This window comes from Salmo trutta, chromosome 27, assembly GCF_901001165.1.
Source record: "Salmo trutta chromosome 27, fSalTru1.1, whole genome shotgun sequence".
NCBI lineage: Eukaryota > Metazoa > Chordata > Actinopteri > Salmoniformes > Salmonidae > Salmo > Salmo trutta.
Genome location: NC_042983.1, coordinates 33,721,597 through 33,736,069, shown reverse-complemented (window position 1 = coordinate 33,736,069; position 14,473 = coordinate 33,721,597). Strand labels below are relative to the sequence as shown.

At 47.5% G+C, this 14,473-nt stretch overlaps 1 protein-coding gene across 3 annotated transcripts in view; it reads right to left on the bottom strand.

Annotated features, from left to right (window-relative positions):
• The window catches only part of LOC115164920 (cotranscriptional regulator FAM172A homolog), a 302,236-nt gene that overhangs the window by 165,164 nt on the left and 122,599 nt on the right, over nt 1–14,473 (bottom strand). For all 3 annotated transcript variants that reach the window (XM_029717844.1, XM_029717842.1, XM_029717843.1), the window contains exon 7: nt 11,358–11,573. In XM_029717844.1, the coding sequence (XP_029573704.1) occupies nt 11,358–11,573 (216 nt within the window). The remainder of the gene's footprint in view (nt 1–11,357; nt 11,574–14,473) is intronic.

The following is a 14,473-nucleotide window of genomic DNA, read 5'->3' as shown; positions in this document are numbered from 1 at the left end:
ACCATGAAGGCCTGATTCACACTGTCTCCTCTGAACAGTTGATGTTGAGATGTGTCTGTTACTTGAACTCTGTGAAGCATTTATTTGGGCTGGAGATTTATGAGGCTGGTAACTCTAATGAAGTTATCCTCTGCAGCAGAGGTAACTCTGGGACTTCCTTTCCTGTGGCAGTCCTCATGATCATCATAGTGCTTGATGGTTTTTGCGACTGCACTTGAAGAAACGTTCAAAGTCCTTGAAATTGTTCGGATTGACTGAACTTCATGTCTTAAAGCAATGATCGACTGTTGTTTCTCTTTGAGCTGTTCTTGCCATAATATGGACAAGGTCTTTTACCAAATAGGCATATCTCATGTATACCAAAACAAAACAAAACAATGGGTTGGCTCAAACTCAATTAAGGAAATTCCAGAAGTGAAATTATAACAAGGCACACCTGTTAATTGAAATGTGTTCCAGGTGACTACCTCAAAAGCATTCCTCATGAAGCTGGTTGAGAGAATTCCAAGAGTGTGCAAAGCTGTCATCAAGGCAAAGGGTGGCTACTTTGAAGAATCTCAAATATAACATATATATTTCATTTGTTTAACACTTTTTTGGTTACTACATGATTCCATTTGTGTTATTTCATAGTTTTGATGTCTTCACTATTACTCTACAATGTAGAAAATTGTAAAAAAAACAACAACAAAAAACCCTGGAATGAGTAGGTGTGTCCATACTTTTGACTGGTACTGTATGTTGTCTGAATGTTACTCTGCTATAGATTTCAACATGTTGACATGGTCTTTAAGAATATACTGAACAAATATATCAATGCAACATGCAACAATTTCAAAGATTTTACTGAGTTACAGTTCATATAAGGATATCAGACAATTGAAATAAATTCATTAGGCCCTAATCTATGGATTTTCACATGGCAGGAATGCAGCCATGGGTGGGCATGGGAGGGCATAGGCCCACCCACTTGGGAGCCAGCCAAACCAATCAGAATGATTTCCCCCCCACAATAGGGCTGTATTACAGACAGAAATACTCCTCAGCATGGTTACACGTGGACTGTGGTTGTGATGCCGGTTGGACGTACTGCCAAATTCTCTAAAACAACGGAGGCAGCTTATGGTAGAGAAATGAATATTAAATTCTCTGGCAACAACTCTGGTGGACATTCCTACAGTCAGCACGCCAATTACACGCTCCCTCAAAACATGAGACATCTGTGGCATTGTGTTGTGTGACAAAACTGCACATTTTAGAATGGCCTTTTATTGTCCCCAGCATAAGGTGCACAAAATTTGAGCGAATCTTTTATGGGATCTTTTATTTCAGTTCATGAAACCAGCACTTTACCTGTCGTGTTTATATTTTTGTTCCGTGTATATAAAATAATAAAATAAATGCCATTTGGCAAACATTTTTTTTCCAAAGCGAATTAGTCATGCGTGCATACATTTTACGTAGGGTGGTCCCGGGAATCGAACCCACTTTACTGGTGTTGCAGAGCTACAAAGGACCAGTCAAAAAGTCTACAGACAATTGATTATGTGGAATATTGCAAAGCCCACCCCCTTTGCACACGGAGCAATCCCAGTCACCCCTAGACCTAACCCTTAGTCCAGAAACAACATTATATTCTATGATATTATGCAGAGCTGTAATGAGTCTCCCTTAACAGCAACCTTTCCCAAGTCCCAAGTATATCAGAAGAGAACACAGCATCAGAGTGGAGTGCTTGGAATACTTAAAACATCAACCAATCGTATACAATGACCTTGTACACAGCAAGATTATTATTTGAGTAAATCATGTTAAAGGTCGTTAATAAATAAAAAATATTTAGCCTCTATTTTATCAGGGAGTCATGCTGAGACCAAGGTCTATTTTACAGATGAAACCTGAATTACATAAATTACAGAAAATACACACATCAAAATATAAATACAAAATGCAAGCAGAAAGAACATGGTCATAAAAAACTAGCACATTGATCAGTAATAAGGTCCTCAGCGTTTGATTTGCCCTAGAGGCACCAAAACATCACATGGAACAACATTTTGAAGATTAACAAATAAGGTGCATAAAACTAAAAGCTGATTCACCTAACTCAGTGGAGACCAAAGGAATGTACCGAGTTAGCCATCTCTGACACCAGGTGTGGTAACTCGTATGTCTAAAGTTTAGTAAAGATGTTAGGTACTGCGGGACTTTTTGTAAAAGGGCTTTAGAAATGAAAACATAGCAATGTATCAACCTACGTGACATTTTTATTTATTTTTTATTTCACCTTTATTTAACCAGGTAGGCAAGTTGAGAACAAGTTCTCATTTACAATTGCGACCTGGCCAAGATAAAGCAAAGCAGTTCGACAACATACAACAACACAGAGTTACACATGGAGTAAACAACATACAGTCAATAATACAGTAGAAAAAAAAAAATACGACTATATACAATGTGAGCAAATGATGTGAGATAAGGGAGGTAAGAGCAAAAAAAATAAAATAAAAAATAAATAAATAAATAAATAAAATGCCATGGTGGCAAAAGAAATAAAGTATAGCAAGTAAAACAATGGAATGGTAGATTTGTAGTTTGAAGAAAGTTCAAAGTTCAAATATAAATAATATGGTGCAAAGGAGCAAAATAAATAAAATAAATAAATACAGTAGGGGAAGAGGTAGTAGTTTGGGCTAAATTATAGATGGGCTATGTACAGGTGCAGTGATCTGTGAGCTGCTCTGACAGCTGCTGCTTAAAGCTAGTGAGGGAGATAAGTGTTTCCAATTTCAGAGATTTTTGTAGTTCGTTCCAGTCGTTGGCAGCAGAAAACTGGAAGGAGAGACGACCAAAGGAGGAGTTGGCTTTAGGGGTGACCAGAGAGATATACCTGCTGGAGCGCGTGCTACAGGTGGGTGCTGCTATGGTGACCAGTGAGCGGAGATAAGGGGGGACTTTACCTAGCAGGGTCTTGTAGATGACCTGGAGCCAATGTGTTTGGCGACGATTATGAAGTGAAGGCCAGCCAACGAGAGCATACAGATCGCAGTGGTGGGTTGTATATGGGGCTTTGGTGACAAAACGGATGGCACTGTGATAGACTGCATCCAGCTTGTTGAGTAGGGTATTGGAGGCTATTTTGTAAATGACATCGCCGAAGTCGAGGATTGGTAGGATGGTCAGTTTTACGAGGGTATGTTTGGCAGCATGAGTGAAGGATGCTTTGTTGCGAAATAGGAAGCCAATTCTAGATTTCACTTTGGATTGGAGATGATTGATGTGAGTCTGGAAGGAGAGTTTACAGTCTAACCAGACACCTAGGTATTTGTAGTTGTCCACAAATTCTAAGTTAGAACCGTCCAGAGAAGTTATGCTGGATGGGCGGGCAGGTGCAGGCAGCGATCGGTTGAAGAGTATGCATTTAGTTTTACTTGTGTTTAGGAGCAGTTGGAGGCCACGGAAGGAGAGTTGAATGGCATTGAAGCTCGTCTGGAGGGTTGTTAACACAGTGTCCAAAGAAGGGCCAGAAGTATACAGAATGGTGTCGTCTGCGTAGAGGTGGATCAGAGATTCACCAGCAGCAAGAGCGACATCATTTATGTATACAGAGAAAAGAGTTGGCCCAAGAATTGAACCCTATGGTACCCCCATAGAGACTGCCAGAGGTCCAGACAGTAGGCCCTCCGATTTGACACACTGAACTCTGTCAGAGAAGTAGTTGGTGAACCAGGCAACGCAATTGTTTGAGAAACCAAGGCTACTAAGTCTGCCGATGAGGATGTGGTGATTAACAGAGTCAAAAGCTTTGGCCAGGTCAATGAATACGGCAGCACAGTATTGTTTCTTATCGATGGCGGTTACGATGTCATTTAGGACCTTGAGCGTGGCTGAGGTGCACCCATGACCAGCTCTGAAACCAGATTGCATAGCGGAGAGGGTGCGGTGGGATTCGAAATAGTCGGACATCAAAGAGGGCCAACCAACTTCCTGGTAGAGAATGCAGTGATGAGTACTAAAATTGTCACCCATAATAAAGCACATGATGAACTGCGTCTAACGGCTTTAATAAAGTGGCAACTGGGTTGATATTTGTTTTATTACATTTATTTTTTTTAATCTTTATTTAACTAGGCAAGTCAGTTAAGAACACATTCTTATTTACAATGACGGCCTAGGAACAGTGGGTTAACTGCCTTGTTCAGGGGCAGAATGACAGATTTTTACCTTGTCAGCTCAGGGATTGGATCCACCAACCTTTCGGTTACTGGCCCAACGCTCTAACCACTAGGCAACCTGCTGCCATAGATGATGTCGCCATAGTCTAGGACCAATAGGAATGTGACTGAATAATCTGTCATTCTCTGAAACATTAATAATAAAATGACCACAACATATATTGTTGCATATGGATTAGAGATGCAAATTCGTGTTTATTTTTGCTGCCGAATAACCGACCCTTATTAACCGGTCAACAAACGATAAACATTTTCCCAAATACTAAAATAATGTAACCAACAAGAAAATACTATGCATGCACACAAGGAATGGGCATTTTTCATTAAGAGCTTAATGAAAACATGCAACAATAATAGCAAGCCTACTGTTTTACAGTCAAAAGGCTATAGCCTATTATTGAACATTCGAAGCAGCTAATTAAACGTCATTTTCAAACATTTGCCAAAACGTAATTTGACTGGAAAAGCCAGTTGTAAACAGCAGATCTAATGTGAGCGGTTCCATACGTGACAGAGATAAACATCTCCGTTAGAAATGTAGAAAGAGGGGGATGCTAATAGCAACAACTAGGATGGGTTGTTAATATGACTAGGATTATGCCTTCGGCTTCTGGACAACGAAAGAGAGTTGATATGAAAACCAATATAACAGGAGAGAAATGCGGGTTAATGGCATGAGGGATTCTTTATGAAATAATTGAATCCACGTTTCTATGGTTGGAGTTTGGCTAGGCTACTTTGAAGCAAGGTAAGACATTCCTCATTATTTGAAGTAAAGTAAAACGAGCAGGTTTCAAACAATTATACTGCCTCAAGCTGACATTGTAAAGTGGTGGTGGCGCTGGTAGCCTGCCTACCATTGTAAAGTGGTGGTGACGCGCTGGTAGCCTGCCTACCATTGTAAAGTGCTGGTGAAGTGCTGGTAGCCTGCCTACCATTGTAAAGTGGTGGTGACGCGCTGGTAGCCTGCCTACCATTGTAAAGTGGTGGTGACGCGCTGGTAGCCTGTCTACCATTGTAAAGTGGTGGGTGATGCGCAGGTAGCCTGCCCTACCATTGTAAAGTGGTAGGGTTGTGCAGGTAGCCTGCCTACCATTGTAAAGTGGTCGTGACGCACTGGTAGCCTGCCTACCATTGTAAAGTGGTGGTGACGTGCTGGTAGCCTGCCTACCATTCTAAAGTGGTAGTGATGCGCAGGTAGCCTGCCCTACCATTGTAAAGTGGTGGTGACGCGCTGGTAGCCTGCCTACCATTGTAAAGTGGTGGTGACGCGCTGGTAGCCTGCCTACCATTGTAAAGTGGTGGGTGACGCGCTGGTAGCCTGCCTACCATTGTAAAGTGGTGGTGACGCACTGGTAGCCTGCCTACCATTGTAAAGTGGTGGGTGACGCTGGTAGCCTGCCTACCATTGTAAAGTGGTCGTGACGCACTGGTAGCCTGCCTACCATTGTAAAGTGGTGGGTGACACACTGGTAGCCTGCCTACCATTGTATAGTGGTGGTGACGCGCTGGTAGCCTGCCTACCATTGTATAGTGGTGGTGACGCGCTGGTAGCCTGCCTACCATTGTAAAGTGGTGGTGACGCGCTGGTAGCCTGCCTACCATTGTAAAGTGGTGGTGACGCGCTGGTAGCCTGCCTACCATTGTAAAGTGGTGGTGACGCACTGGTAGCCTGCCTACCATTGTAAAGTGGTGGTGACGCTGGTAGCCTGATTACCATTGTAAACTGTTGGTGATGCGCTGGTAGCCTGCCTACCATTGTAAACTGGTGGTGATGCGCTGGTCACCTGTCTACCATTGTAAAGTGGTGGTGACGCACTGGTAGCCTGTCTACCATTGTAAAGTGGTGGGTGACGCGCTGGTAGCCTGCCTACCATTGTAAACTGGTGGTGACGCGCTGGTCGCCTGTCTACCATTGTAAAGTGGTGGTGATGCGCTGGTAGCCTGCCTACCATTGTAAAGTGGTGGGTGACGCTGGTAGCCTGCCTACCATTGTAAAGTGGTGGGTGACGCGCTGGTAGCCTGCCTACCATTGTAAAGTGGTGGGTGACGCACTGGTAGCCTGCCTACCATTGTAAAGTGGTGGGTGACGCTGGTAGCCTGCCTACCATTGTAAAGTGGTGGGTGACGCGCTGGTAGCCTGCCTACCATTGTAAAGTGGTGGGTGACGCTGGTAGCCTGCCTACCGTTGTAAAGTGGTGGGTGACGCTGGTAGCCTGCCTACCATTGTAAAGTGGTGGGTGACGCGCTGGTAGCCTGCCTACCATTGTAAAGTGGTGGGTGACGCTGGTAGCCTGCCTACCGTTGTAAAGTGGTGGGTGACGCTGGTAGCCTGCCTACCATTGTAAAGTGGTGGGTGACGCTGGTAACATGTCTACCATTGTAAAGTGGTGGGTGACGCTGGTAGCCTGCCTACCATTGTAAAGTGGTGGGTGACGCTGGTAGCCTGCCTACCATTGTAAAGTGGTGGGTGACGCGCTGGTAGCCTGCCTACCATTGTAAAGTGGTGGGTGACGCTGGTAGCCTGCCTACCATTGTAAAGTGGTGGGTGACGCTGGTAGCCTGCCTACCATTGTAAAGTGGTGGTGACGTGCTGGTAGCCTGCCTACCATTGTAAAGTGGTGGGTGACGCGCTGGTAGCCTGCCTACCATTGTAAAGTGGTGGGTGACGCTGGTAGCCTGCCTACCATTGACTATAGCATATGCACTCGAATGGTGAATCGGAGACACACTTTAATTACAAGTTGAGATTGAGAAATACAAATAGCAGCTCTTTTTAATCATGGTCATCAAAACAGTTTTTAAGACGCAATTGTATTTAGAATTGTTATGTATTGAGCAATGACTGGGCTTATAAAAGCATGTTACAGTCAGTACCAGCTTTTTCAGGAGCTGCTCTCACATTGTCCGTCAGGTGATAGGCTCTGTAATTCCACTAAATTAAGCAAATTAACCTATAGACTGATTAGCATTACTGGTCAAATGTATTTTCGGTGGATAACTGATATGGATGGAGTACTTCCTACTGAGTTTTAAAATCATACATATAGAATTGGTACACACGCACTGAGCCAGTCACTGACGTCCGTGCGCCCTTGTCTCTGCGCATTTTCCCCAACCACCATGCATAATGCAGGCGCATGGAAAGCACCTACAGGCTAATGTCAAAGAATAATATTGCATGGCCCCCTGCAGAATTGGAAAACCTTGGGTAGGACTGCACTAACGATCTCACGCTGCTAGCATTACAAAGTGCAAAAAGGTTCAGCGAGCGGGAGGGAAGGAGAGAGAGAGAGTGAGGGAGAGTGAAAGCGTCTCCTAATTATGTGAAACCTATTCCAGTTGAAATATTTATAAAGATATTAATATGGACTCTTCATCTCTGCTGATATGATCACACAGCTCTACCTCTCAGCTGATATGACCACACCGCTCTATCTGCTGATATGATCACACAGCTCTATCTCTCAGCTGATATGATCACACAGCTCCATCTGCTGATATGATCACACAGCTCCATCTGCTGATATGATCACACAGCTCTATCTCTCAGCTGATATGATCACACAGCTCCATCTGCTGATATGATCACACAGCTCTATCTCTCTGCTGATATGATCACACAGCTCTATCTCTCTGCTGATATGATCACACAGCTCCATCTCTCTGCTGATATGCTCACACAGCTCTATCTCTCTGCTGATATGCTCACACAGCTATCTCTATCTGCTGATATGATCACACAGCTCTATCTCTCTGCTGATATGATCACACAGCTCTATCTCTCAGCTGATATGATCACACAGCTATCTCTCTGCTGATATGCTCACACAGCTCTCTCTCTCAGCTGATATGATCACACAGCTCTATCTCTCAGCTGATATGCTCACACATCTCTATCTCTGATGATATGCTCACACATCTCTATCTCTGATGATATGCTCACACATCTCTATCTCTGATGATATGCTCACACATCTCTATCTCTGATGCTTACACATCTCTATCTCTGCTGATATGCTCACACATCTCTATCTCTGATGATATGCTCACACATCTCTAATGATATGCTCACACATCTCTATCTCTGATGATCACCCATCTCTATCTCTGATGATATGCTCACACATCTCTATCTCTGATGATATGCTCACACATCTCTATCTCTGATGCTCACACATCTCTCTCTCTGATGATATGCTCACACATCTCTCTCTCTGATGATATGCTCACACATCTCTATCTCTGATGCTCACACATCTCTCTCTCTGATGATATGCTCACACATCTCTCTCTCTCTGATGATATGCTCACACATCTCTATCTCTGATGATATGCTCATACATCTCTATCTCTGATGCTCACACATCTCTATGTCTGATGATATGCTCACACATCTCTCTCTCTCTGATGATATGATCACACATCTCTATCTCTGATGATATGATGTGTGTGTGTGTGTGTGTGTGTGTGTGTGTGTACGTACCCACATGCAAATGTGTTGTTTTTCTGTTGTATTTCAATCAACATTCACATTACTTCAGTATGTTCACTGCAAAAAAGTCTAATGTCGGCCTGAGATACAGAGAGAGAAGAGATAGATAGATGATAGATAGTTAGTGATGATAAGGGGCTTTAAGCCATCTTTTATGACAGAGGGAGCTAATCGGCTACTGCTAATGAGCCCCTATTAGTGTGTGTAGAGATAGTGTCAGTAGAGACAGGCAGGGAGAAGAGGCAGTGCTGACAGCTCACACACCGCCCATCAGTCCCACCGAGACCACTAGGCCTGTCAGAGACGACAGTGACATCTCACACACACACACACGCACATACAAACGCTTGGACACGCACGTGCACATGTACATGTACACACACACCCACACACATTGGTGTGAGCGCTACCGCCATCAACTGTGATGAGACAAAGAGGCTAGTCCCCTATCACATTCTCAACACATTAAAACTCACAAATACCCCACACACTGTCCACTTCACTCTGCTCCACTGCGCCTGTTGGACATCGAGAGACAAGGTCTGTGTGGATGGACACGTGGTCAAAGACTTGACGATGACGTGACTTTCATCGACTTCTGTTAGGTTTGACAGAAGAGCTGGATGGAGGAACCTTTGTTTCTATTTTTCATCATGGCGGCCATATTTCTTTTGATCACTGCAATATTCCCTTCTTGTGTCTGAGTGTACGTCAAGGTGGCCGAGGTGTGTGTGCGGTTAAAAGATGGTCTATGGGCCATGATAAGAACGCTGGGTGTGCGTGTGTTTACAGAGCGTGTGTTCGGCAGATAATAATTCCATTGGTCAACCGTGTGAGGGGACAAAGCTGCTCTGACCAGAGAGAGAGAGGGAGGAAGAGAGAGCGAGAGAAGGAAGAGTGTGTCATGTGGTTAACACTCACACACTGAGAGCATACTGGAGCATGGCCAAACACTCCACAGCCTGACCACAGACAGCCTCTCTTTCTTTCCTTCTCTCACTCTCTCCACCCTCCCTCCCTCCCTCCCTCCCACCCTCCCACCCTCCCTCCCTCCCTCCCTCCCACCCTCCCTCCCTCCCGCCCTCCCACCCTCCCTCCCTCCACCCTCCCTCCCTCCCTCCCACCCTCCCACCCTCCCTCCCTCCACCCTCCCATCCCTCCCTCCCTCCTCCACCCTCCCTCCCTCCCTCCCTCCCCCCCTCCCACCTCCCTCCTCCCTCCCACCCTCCTCCCTCCCTCCCTCCCACCCTCCCTCCCTCCCTCCCTCCCCACCCCCTCCCTCCCTCCCTCCCTCCCACCCTCCCTCCCTCCCTCCCTCCCACCCTCCCACCTCCCTCCCTCCCTCCCTCCCTCCCTCCCACCCTCCCTCCCTCCCTCCCTCCCGCCCTCCCTCCCCACCCTCCCTCCCTCCCTCCCACCCTCCCTCCCTCCCTCCCTCCCATCCCTCCCTCCCTCCCACCCTCCCTCCTCCCTCCCTCCCCTCCCTCCTCCCACCCTCCCACCCTCCCTCCCTCCCTCCCTCCCTCCCTCCCACCCTCCCATCCCTCCCCTCCTCCCACCCTCCCCTCCCTCCTCACCTCCCCTCCCACCCTCCCTCCCTCCCACCCTCCCACCCTCCCTCCCTCCCACCCTCCCTCCCACCCTCCCTCCCTCCCTCCACCCTCCCACCCTCCCTCCCTCCACCCTCCCTCCCACCCTCCCTCCCTCCCTCCCTCCCTCCCTCCCTCCCTCCCTCCCTCCACCCTCCCCCTCCCATCCCTCCCACCCTCCCACCCTCCCACCCTCCCTCCCTCCCTCCCTCCCACCCTCCCACCCTCCCCCTCCCTCCCTCCCTCCCACCCTCCCTCCCTCCCTCCCTCCCACCCTCCCTCCCATCCCTCCCTCCCCCTCCCACTCCCTCCCCCCTCCCTCGCCTCCCTCCCTCCCACCCTCCCCCTCCCTCCCTCCCTCCCTCCCTCCCTCCCACCCTCCCACCCTCCCCCCTCCCTCCCTCCTCCTCCCTCCCTCCCTCCCACCCTCCCTCCCTCCTCCCCCTCCCACCCTCCCTCCCACCCTCCCTCCCTCCCTCCCTCCCTCCCTCCCTCCCACCCTCCCTCCCTCCCTCCCTCCCCTCCCTCCCACCCTCCTCCCACCCTCCCACCTCCCTCCCTCCCTCCTCCCTCCCTCCCACCCTCCCTCCCTCCCTCCCTCCCTCCCCCCTCCCTCCCTCCCTCCCACCCTCCTCCCTCCCCTCCCTCCCTCCCTCCCTCCCTCCCTCCCTACCTCCCTCCCTCCCGCCCTCCCTCCCACCCTCCCTCCCTCCCTCCTCCCCCCCCCTCCCTCCCTCCCTCCCGCCCTCCCTCCCCCTCCCTCCTCCCTCCCCTCCCTCCCTCCCCCTCCCTCCCTCCCTCCCAACCCCGCCCACAACCCTTTCTACACTTGCATCTATCTATCACTCTCTTCCTGACTGCCTCGATCCCAACTCTACCCATTAACCTCCCCGTTCGCAGCTTTTATGGCCCCTGTGTATGGCTTTCTTATTCCACCCCCCCCCCCTCCCCTCCTCCAACCATCTCTCCCCTCCTCCAACCCCCCCTCCCCTCCTCCAACCACCCCTCCCCTCCTCCAACCACCCCTCCCTCGCTCACCCGTATGGGGATCTGTTCGGTCTCTCCCTCCTTCTGCGGGTTGCGGTACTTCTCGTAGAAGTCCCTCTTCTTCTTGCTCTCCCGCTCGTCCTTGCGCTCTCTCTTCTCGGCGGGTTCGTCCGAGACCTCGGGGGAGGGCAGGGGGGTGGGCTTGGCCGGCCTCTCCACCTCCAGGTGGTTCTCATTGGGGTTGAGCACCATCACACCATAACCCTCCTGGAAGACAACACAACAACACACACGTTTGTTAGAGTCCACAGAATTTCCTCCAACTCACACTTGTAAATGTGTGTGTGTGTGTGTGTGCGCACCTGTATTTGTGTGTGATTAGAACTCAGTGACAGGGGTCTTAGCCAGTGAATAGCACTCAGTGAGTCCAAAGGCCATGTGTCTGTCACTTTTCAACTTTTAATCGATCCATCCATCACTTAACTCAAGAGTTAGGGCCGACACATACATGTGTGGTATTATTGAATTGGGATCAACTTCATATCCATTGTTTTAGCAACTTACTACCAAACACAAGTAGAATATGATGATGTACACAGCAACGAATGTTACGTAACGTTAAGATGTGAAATTAATAACAGAAACTAAACGTTAATGCATAGAAATAAACTGAAATTGTTAAAATATGCTGTAAAATGAAGATAGGGCAATAACAAGCAGGGAAAAAGTTCATGTGAATTGAAATAGGTAGAATCTATTGTGGTCTGGGGAAGTTTTCACAGGCCTAAGTGACTTCTTCAACTCTGAAGTCATTTTTAATTAAGTGTGTTTATTATCCAAGCACCCTGAAATGAAAGGAGGATACGGAGGGATTCCTGTTCCACTTTGGCTGCACTTCACACACTCTCCCTCTGTACACACACACACACACACACACATCTGTCCTGTCAAAAAGGCTTTTTAGAAGACGAGTGTAGGAGTTAGTGAGGAAATGTTTTTCTGATTCCTCCCAGAGTCGCCATCACGCACCCTGTCTACACACAGCAGCACGTCTCCTCCTCTTTAATACGTGTTAACACAATGTGTGTGTCCCTCCTCCTCTTTAATATGTGTTAACACAATGTGTGTGTCCCTCCTCTTTAATATGTGTTAACACAATGTGTGTGTCCCTCCTCCTCTTTAATATGTGTTAACACAATGTGTGTGTCCCTTCTCCTCTTTAATATGTGTTAACACAATGTGTGTGTCCCTTCTCCTCTTTAATATGTGTTAACACAATGTGTGTGTCCCTCCTCTTTAATATGTGTTAACACAATGTGTGTGTCCCTCCTCCTCTTTAATATGTGTTAACACAATGTGTGTGTCCCTCCTCTTTAATATGTGTTAACACAATGTGTGTGTCCCTCCTCCTCTTTAATATGTGTTAACACAATGTGTGTGTCCCTCCTCCTCTATAATATGTGTTAACACAACGTGTGTGTCCCTCCTCTTTAATATGTGTTAACACAATGTGTGTGTCCCTCCTCTTTAATACGTGTTAACACAATGTGTGTGTCCCTCCTCCTCTTTAATATGTGTTAACACAACGTGTGTGTCCCTCCTCCTCTTTAATATGTGTTAACACAATGTGTGTGTCCCTCCTCTATAATATGTGTTAACACAACGTGTGTGTCCCTCCTCCACCCATCGACGTCAACCTGCCCAGAGCACCTGGTGTGTGTTGACAACAGCAAAATGACAGTTTCACACGTTGCAAATGATTGGTATTCTCACACCCTGTCTACGACCGACTCATTTAGCCAGAGCCCCCTCCTCTCCCAGGCTTATTAGAAGCAAACTTTCAGATAGTCCAAAACAAATGAGACAAATCTGAACAAATTGCAGCAGTGCGAGTACTTTATAGAATATAGAAAAAATTATGGGCTTACTTTATTAGGATCTGTTTCTGTGTTTTAGGTCATAACTATTTAACTAAATCTTTGACTGAAACACTTAAACTCCTAGAAAAAGATTGTGAATGAAAAACTATAAATTAAAACTTAATTCTGTTTTTTTTAAATCATCTGAGACCTTTAAGGAAGATGTACATTAGAATTTGAAGTACAAATTAATTTAATCACAATATTAAGACCACAAAGAGAGGTTGGCCAATTAAACAAACCAGATTAAATGAAATATATTTGTTTTCCTTATTTCCTATAGAAATAATAAGCACATTACAAAACTAAAGGAACACATATCCCAGGTAAATCACAGCTGTTCATTATGACTCAAACATCACCTGTAAAAAAATACATCTAACGGACATTCCTATAAAATCCATTAGTCTACATATTATACTATAAATGTATATAAATCCTCAAACCACACATGTCGACGGCAACTCTTAATTAGGAACCCTTTATTAGAAAGCGGATGGGATTCTTTAGTTAGGAGTTCCTTAGGCTGTTGGCTCTGGAATTAGTGAGTTTTCTTCCTGTGCGTTAGAGCTGCACATACGGCCCGGCACGGCACCACCTGGGCTTGGAGCAGAGCTGGGAGGGAAGGAGCTGTCTTTTTCTCTCCTCTTTTGGGCATAATAGCTATCTGCACTGAGAGGGAGATGTGGTAAAGTAATGGGCCAGGTTCTATTAAAGAGGCTCAGCTACAGGCCCCAGCTACAGGCCCCAGCTACAGGCCCCAGCTACAGGCCCCAGCTACAGGTCCCGCTACAGGCCCCAGCTACAGGCCACAGCTACAGGCCTCAGCTACAGGCCCCAGCTACAGGCCCCAGCTACAGGCCCCAGCTACAGGCCCCAGCTACAGGCCTCAGCTACAGGCCCCAGCTACAGGCCCCAGCTACAGGCCTCAGCTACAGGCCACAGCTACAGGCCTCAGCTACAGGCCACAGCTACAGGCCTCAGCTACAGGCCCCAGCTACAGGCCCCAGCTACAGGCCCCAGCTACAGGCCCCAGCTACAGGCCTCAGCTACAGGCCCCAGCTACAGGCCTCAGCTACAGGCCACAGCTACAGGCCTCAGCTACAGGCCCCAGCTACAGGCCCCAGCTACAGGCCTCGCTACAGGCCCCAGCTACAGGCCCCAGCTACAGGCCCCAGCTACAGGCCTCACTACAGGCCCCAGCTACAGGCCCCAGCTACAAGCCCGGGGCTGTCTTTGTTGGCACAG